Source organism: Exophiala bonariae, assembly GCF_035927105.1.
Source record: "Exophiala bonariae strain CCFEE 5792 chromosome Unknown scaffold_1, whole genome shotgun sequence".
In the NCBI taxonomy this organism is placed as follows: domain Eukaryota; kingdom Fungi; phylum Ascomycota; class Eurotiomycetes; order Chaetothyriales; family Herpotrichiellaceae; genus Exophiala; species Exophiala bonariae.
This window is the reverse complement of record NW_027042476.1, coordinates 3,580,813-3,589,131: the sequence shown is the minus strand read 5'-3', so window position 1 is coordinate 3,589,131 and position 8,319 is coordinate 3,580,813. Positions and strand designations below refer to the sequence as shown.

General features: G+C 46.6%; 1 protein-coding gene across 1 annotated transcript; it reads right to left on the bottom strand.

Moving 5' to 3' along the window:
• Nucleotides 1–653: 653 nt before the first annotated feature.
• On the bottom strand, nt 654–1,598 carry LTR84_001257 (uncharacterized protein; the record flags this gene model as incomplete). The annotated part of the gene is made up of 1 exon (XM_064844883.1): nt 654–1,598. The coding sequence occupies one exon, from the start codon at nt 1,596–1,598 to the stop codon at nt 654–656; it is 945 nt and encodes a 314-aa protein (XP_064712743.1).
• Between the last annotated feature and the right edge of the window lie 6,721 nt (nt 1,599–8,319).

Genomic DNA, 8,319 nt, shown 5'->3' with positions numbered 1-8,319 from the left:
AAAAAAATCCTTCGTCACATTTAGTGTCTGAGGAAGATGATCGTGAAGCCACGTGGATCGTGAAGAACTGAAGATATGGAGCCCAAGCGAACAGCTGCAGAAGAATCCCAGTCCCCTTTCAGCAATTATAGAGGAGTTTTTATGTAGCGATTCTCTTGGTATGATTATGCCGTAGGAGTTTCTAGTCAACGCACCTGATGTTCTTCGCCGCTGAGGCTCGAGATCACACGCCACTTCCAGGGGAGTAGATCCAGATATGCGACGAGGTTCCATACTTCGCCTGCCATACCGACGTGCACTATAGTTTATGCTGTCCATTGTGCGCAAGACTTACCGCCAACATTAATGTTAGATTTGATATAGACGATCAATTTAAAAGATGAATAAGACTTTTTCTATACTTAAAATGCTGAATATTCCGAGTCTATACTATTTATTGCTAAAAGGAATGACGATAAGTGAGAGTGCTAAGACCAATGCTCAAGAAACAAAACACTACATTAAAAACTGAATAAGGACGATGATAAGCAGAAAGCAAACAGCACACGGACGCTAAGCACCACTTGCAGGTAGGAGAAACAACTGCCCACTGCGCCAGGAGGACACAGAAATCAGTAAATCACCATGACCTTAATGCTCCGTAGGCGATATGCTTAGGAGAACATGCAGCCTTGTAAACGCCACGGCCCGGACTCAGAATTGACATCCATGGTCACGGCTCCATCACCCGACATCGCAGCGCAGAAGGTCGAGACGACGCTGGAGCCACCGTCGACGAAGTCATACATATAGTACTTGCCGAGGTTCTCTTTCGTGTTCAGTTCGTCGTGACAATAATGGTAAACGGCGTCAAACTGTCCGGGCCCTTGATAGTTGACATAGACGAGGTCTGTAGCATCTTGAGCGGGAAGGCCAAGCGCCACAGGATCGATAATCGAACGAGGATGAGCATCACACTGGGTGCCGAATTGAACCGTAGTAGGATTGCAGATATCCCCAGGCTTAAGGTCGTATGTTCTAGTTTCGGACTCACTGGTTGAAGTGGAATCACTCCACTTCTTATTGTAATCTCCTGAAACCTCAACGGAGGCAGAGAAGAATCCAACACTGCCTGTGGCACTGATCTTAGTTCCAACATGGTATCCTTCAGAGGTAGTATCTGTTGTCGTAGTTTCGAACATCATCTGGAGCTGGCAATCACCACCCGTATTACAGTATTGAGCACCATCTTTAGACACCTGGCTAAGTATCGGATCCGTCAGCCTACAATTATCGAAGTTCGCAAGGTAGGGAAGCATGATGGTACAAGCGTTCGCAATACCCGAACCCAAGGGTGTACAATCGGCGGGCACCTGAAGTTGACTAGGATCCGTACTGAACGTACTCGAAAGCGTCCAATTACCAGCAATCGTCTTCGCACAAGTTGCAACGTCGATATTGCCGTCGCAGACGCCATGCGGTCCCGGAACGTCTGGCTGGTTGATTGGCTGTCCATTGAGGTACATGAGAGAGGGGCCTTGAGGCTGAGTAGTTCGAGCAGTTGGAGCTGCAGCCACTGCTGCGGCAAGCAAAGCAGAGGATATAACGGCAGATTTCATCGTGAATATGATGTGTTGGATGTGATAATAGTGAAGCTTTTTCTCTTGGAAGTTTCGTATTGATTTCTGAAGATACTGTGTTGTTTTCACAAGGCTAGTGATTGTGTCTGTATTGTTGTGTGGAGTTGGTAGATGTGTTTATGTGGTTTTGGTGATTGTTGAAAGTGTTTATTTTATTATGTGATGCTTGGGATTGTGTTCGGCGTTCTTGTTTGTACATCTATATATCTAGAGGAATCTATCATTATACTTCTGCGATGACGATAATTCAAGTATATTTTTAGCCATCGCAGACTGGTTTGGAGCTGAGCTGTAAATTGTAAACCGTGTGGATTTTTGAGCAAAGTACAAGTTCTTCGACACGCAACGTTTCAAAGTAACTATGGCACTACGACTACCGTCGACGAGAGTTTCCTTGATCATTGGCACTCGCGAGGATATTCCTAAAGTGGTTACGCCCTAGCCATCTCACGTGGCTGTGGAGTTACGTTCATTGGGTGAAGAGCGGCTGTGGCTGAGGTGGGAAGCCGCTTAGCCAGCTTGACCAGTTGTACTTCGTATTCCTAAGCCTCAATTATAAAGCCCCGATACGTCACTCGAGAAACCTTATTAACCCGACAATGTTGAGGGACTTCCAGCCCGATGCACCCTCGTATACACGATCCCACGTTGGTGAGCGTTATTTTGGTGAACTTGGGTTTACTCCCTAGCTACTTAAAGGGATTCAATGTTTTACCCGGTTAATTGGACCACCAGTTTGAGCGATAAACTGTAGGCTAATATCCTCCAGTTCGGACACGGTCTCTTATACATCACTACCGGCGAGAGATATGTCTTTCCATCTGCTAAAAATAAGTAAATATGCATTAGGATTCACTTTGGATAAACATGATTGGAACGGAATCTTTGAGGCTAAAGGGCATTCACAGAGTGACTTGTGTAGTTAAGCGAATGAGCGAAGCCAACTACACAGGGCATAGCGCATGCGAAGCTGACGGCGACGGTTCCATCAGAGCAGAAATTGGCAATCAGACCTTCAATGGCAGCCGAAATGCCCATAGCGCAGCATGCAAGGCCTAAGAGAACGTAGATCAATGCGATAGGCTTCGAATCCAAGTCTTCGCATAGCCTCTGATCTACTTTGAGAATGCCTCGGAAGGTGAAAGCAAAGTGAACAACATAAACCCTACAATTGGTCGATCATAGAAATTCTGGTTGCACCCTGTGGTGGCTAGTTGCCATTTTAGGAGGAATGGGAATGAAGCGGATTTCGGAGATATATAAGGATCGCTTTGCTGACGAATGCGGACAGTGGCAGGTGTTGGGTTCTCTTCATGTTCACGAGGTGCATTCTCTGCGCATGCAAGAGGTTTTGACATTCTGATTATTTTCCCTTTAACTAATCGACTGCGTACTGCAAAGGCAAAAGACACCAGGGTTGCTCAATCTATGGTTGCTGGACTGGAATACCACACACAAAGATTAAGTCATCATTCTATCGTGGATTACTATCCGCTCGTGTGGAGATATCATGGTCTGTTAATTGTGACAAACGAAGACTCTTCGCCCGACTTCGATCCTTCAAGACATCGCGAAAATGTTTGAGGTTTTCCTGATGTTTTTCGGGCTTTATTATGCCGCTTATAAGACTCCTTGCGGTTGCCGTAGTGCTTTTTGTAAGATTTCTCGCGACACTCTGAGCCCACTCATTTTTAGGACTTGTATAGCACCTAATTGTATATGCCCCAACTTGCTTCCCTGCATGGGAGGTATTGGACTATCCCGGCCGTCCATGGTCTTTGTTAACGCTGGGCGTCGTGTGAAGCTAATGAGGTTTGCAGCAACGAAGACTTGCTCCGTCCCGAGTCGACCACTGATGCACAAGGTGCAACCATTCTCCTTGTGAGTCTATCAGGTCAATGCTTGCACTACTAGAAAAAACAAGTCGCGATATAATATCGACGCAGTATGCGAAGTGCTTCGGATTGGAAACTGTCTAATCGGAGCGCAAAAGGTAAGTATTGGGAATCTCGCGCAAACAGGCTTTCGCCGAGCGTAAACTTGAGTAGTCCCAGATTTTGTCTTCCATGTAGCCAGCGGCGCTGTTGATTGTTGATTAAGCTCGAAAGATAAAGCTCGTCACTATCCCTGATTTTGGTCACCATCCTCATTCCCCGAGGACCGTGCAATTGGTCCTTCATCTGGTCCTTCATCATATTCCAGAGCTGAAGCAACCTTAGGCGATTCCTTCTTATGTTCGGTATTGGTTGACTTGTCCAGTACAGCGAGCTTCTCCAAGTGCCTTCCGAGACGTCATGAACCTTAGCATTGAGTCCACTATTGTGAAGAGTCATTTTGTTTCATCGGCAATGGATGTTCCTCAGTAGGCTTTTTCTCCACTCGTGAGCTCACAGCAAGAACGGAAACACTCGCCATTGAACAGTTTTATGGTGGTAATAGTTCCCACACCTAACAAAGGATTGGTCTCTTAGTATCTGACCCTTCCACTCCGACAACTCCGACGTTAAGATACATGGGGAATACTAGACGCCAAAGTTGACGTGTATGCATCTGGAGGGAGAAAGCACAGGGTACGAAATACTTCAACCAGCAAAAATAGGCATGCGAGCACATAGAACAACAAAGGAAAGCTGATACTAACTCCCATAAGTAAAACTCCCACTAATGTTGTCGATATCATCAATTCTGCTGGTATAGCCCCAGTCTACAAAGCGAACCGGAATATTAACATGCCAGTAGCAAATATAAGGCAAACCCAGAGAATGCACAAGAAAAAAACAAGTGTACAGAATAAGCTTGCCACTTGCCACAGTCTCTGTTCTAGCCTCGAAGGGAATTCGAATCTCCAGGCAGCGATGTGGATGCCTCCAAACACCAAGCTGCCCAGCAACAGTCCATACATTTCACCTCCCCCTTGATTACGGGTATAATAGTTCGGAATTGGTAAGCCCAGGGTGCTGGACGGAGCCCGTAACGTCAACAGAGAAGTGAACTGCTTGAGCCGTTTTATGGTACCGGCGAGATTGCCAATACTTGTATGTGCAGGGTCTTTTAGCATCTTGAGCTTCTCCAACATGTTGTTTGGAATCTCTCCAGAATAACTGACTATGGTGATTGGGGTTTGAACACCTTTTGGCTTATCCCAGTTGAGGGCGTATATAATGATAGCACATGCCGAAAATGCAAGGACCCCGATATCCAGCTGAGAGACCGCGAGATGCTGCAACACCCGAATAATGATTAAAATGGGAACCCAGAGGATTTGTACAATAGAGATCGTGCGGACGAATGCATCGCCTTTGCTTTTATCGTTAATTTCGTTGATGGTTACTTATGGTAGCTTGGACAACAACTCGACTCTCCTAAGTTCGATAATATCAGGTCCTGTGAGATGGAACAGCTTGCTGTGTTTTGGTACAACATTACCCTCTTCTTCCGGGGCTCGGTTTTTGGTTTCTGTATCTCCTGTCTTCGAGTTACTGCATGGGACAGGCGTCACCTCAGATGCCGTCAGCCCACTAGGTTGAGCCCGAAGCACACTGTCCCTTGGTGGCACCGCCGTAGGAAGAATTTCCTCCTGCGTTTCTTGAGCATCGGGTCGATCACTGCAACTCCTGATTACAAAACCACCCATATTTGCAAATAGGCAATGCGTCAAAGTCCATGGAACTCCATCTTCAGAAGTAAGGTCCTTGAACCTGGCCAGGTCATACCTCGCGTCCTGTAGATCTCCCCACGCCTTGGCAAGTAGTAACTCTGGTGCAAGAATCGTTGCCAACATCCACTCCGTACCAGTCCAAGCACCCTTTAACATCCATTTGATGTCGCCCCACAAGCCGGGATCGCGGCCCTCTCGTTGTTCGGGAACATTGAAGTGCTGAACCGTCCAAGTGCATGCAACTATCGTGAAGAGACAGCTCCAAAGAATGTCCAGCGTTCCTCGGCCGTCCGGCGACGAGACAAAGTTATAGGGAGCCAAAGGTGCAGTACATTTTGTGTCAAATGTTGTATAAGCCCGTGTGACGGCCACGAGGCTGAGCAGCACAAGTGTGCATCCCATTTATTTTCTTGCAATGTCCGGTAAATAGATTCTGATTTGGAGATAGCGTATTGCTAAAAAAGTAGAGCAGATCCACAGAGCATTTAGATAGAAGGAGAAAAGCAGAAGAGCCAGAGCTGGAAATCCCAAAGTAAATAGCCACTTGATCGGGCGAAATGCCCTTGGACCTCGTATAGATGGCTTCAAAATAATCGAGATGCGATTAGTTGTGGCTGGACGACGGGAATAGCAGACCAAATAAGATGGAGCAACGCATGTGCGCGGTGTGAAGTTTAGGCTAAGCTGCATCTAGACTTTGCCTTCCAGCTATCCGGCGTGGAGGGATGCTGAGCGCATAGGCTTGATGATTGCCGCATGAAAACCAATCATAGTTAGCCAATCAGCAGGTTCGGCTTTAGATGGTGAAGGCCGATGAGGTTCGACTTCGATTGTGCTGAAGGATTTCATTTTCAGTGTTCGAACGAGAGGTCTCAAAGGCTTAGATGTTTACCCCGCACCAAACAGGGCGGAGTAAACGCATAAGACGCCATAATCATCGTTGGGCGCACCCACTGCCGCTACTGAGACTTCTCCGACGTCCATCAGCAAGCTAGTCCCTGAATGGAGGAAGCGTCCGGATTGTATAGTTGGTGGCGTAAGCGTGCATTGCTCTAGTTGGCCATAGACTCAGCCACTTTCAATGTTCGTATCGTGTTACGACTTTGTGCCGAAGTTTGTCATACTTTCAAAAGTTCGCATTCTTGCGAATTCACAAGGCAAACAAGCCTCGTATCGTCTCAGGCGAGTGACCACTCGAGCCCGCCGGACTTGTTGACAAGGGTTCTGGTATGACGGGGCTTGGTCTCCATTATACGCGACGTTGCGAATTAAGTTCAAGTGCCCTCTTCTTGACATAGCTAAGCAATTATTCACTACTGCTGTGCTTAACGATTCGATTGAGGCAAGAGAGTTTCATCGAGCTTTCCTCGTGGGACAGATTCCAAGAGTCAATCTCCTCCTTCAGCATGCGACAATGTTTGGTCAAACCTCTTGTGAGGGATGATCCTTGACTTCGAGCCTTCATCGATCGATTTCTTCAACAGCCGTACTCTCCTCAATCTGCACAGACAGCCCTCGCAGCTACACCGAATGACATCAGCATCCAGCAGCACTACCTCATGGCACTTGTGACCGAATGTGGGAATAGCTATGTCGCAACACGTGGCCCATTGCAGCTGAGCAAGGCTGTCAGCGTCTGGCGCTTACTGTGCGATGTTGGTGCTAGGAATGTCTAGGTCTCTGCTTCTTCAAGGTGGATATGAAAGCTATTGGTCTCAAGATACGATCTAACAGAGAATCCTGAGGATCTCGCGGAGGCTGTAGGCTATTTTCGGGAATCCCTTGCTCTTGCTGAGCGACGGAAAGATCGGGTACAATCAATCAAAAAACTACTCTTCGCACTCTGTATGAAAGCTCGCATACCGGGCGAGGAGAACAGCCTCGATAATGCAATCAATATTCTGAAGGATCCATCATCCGCGATACTAAGGAAAGGTGGGGATAATGGTCAATTTCTGGTCGGAGTCATAACATATGACAGCGACGCTTGCAAGGAATCCAAAACCCCAACGGCTTCACGCAGTCCTTGAAATTATCAAGAGAGAATCGACTAGAGGCCGCAACAGAGTCGACTATCTTCCCGAAGAACATTAGCCGCGTTATATAACGAAGGAATCGCTTATGCTGATCAATATCAAAGGCTCGAACGAACATTCGAATACGAGTCTGAGACTACTTAACGAGATAGAAAAGGGCCGAGACTGGTGTACTCACTTAGTTTCTGTACCACATCAGCAGCAGGCGACACCTGAGGTACTCAAGGACTACTACTTTCAAAGTAATAGGAGATGGCTAGATATCGCTCTAATACTTAGATACTAGGTACTTTTCTAATATTTTCGGATATTTTTTAAACCACTATTAATTCTAGCTAATTATGAATAAAGGAATAATAATGATCTTGGCATGATAAATCGCCAAGATTGACCGATGAGCTCTAATATTAAAACAGAAATTTCAATTTCTTCTCTTCCATAACATTGATCCAATGAAATGACTGTCCTATTCCAATTACACTGGCGGAAGAAGTTCTATCCTCTCGTGACCACACCTCCTGTAGAATATCGGTGACTTTTCGTATGCTTTCAAGGCCGATGATCTGCTGTAGGTATACAAGACGGCTGTAGACAAAGAACCTCTCGGTTGTAGTAGACGTGGAGCTGCCGGACTGACTTTTAGGACCCAGGTTTCCGATGGATTCAATCGCTGTAGACTCGTCCCAGTATATACCCTCCTCTAAGGCAGAACTGAAGATAATCCCCCCTGTCGCGCGTAATAGACTTTCGTGGTTGGACGCACACACGTCATGTGGATATCCTGTTCTTCGACCAGGAAGAGCACTTCCGGCAATAAGCAGCAGGATAGGTTGAAGACACCTAGTATTTGAATCCTCCGGGATCGATCTGAGTATCTTCAGTATAGCCACAGATAATGCGGAAATTAACCCTGTGCAGCTGATATCCAGCTTGCCTGCGAAATCGAATATTCCATGCATATCTGGATAGTCCGTTCGTAAAAGGCGATCACGTACAGACCAAGGGT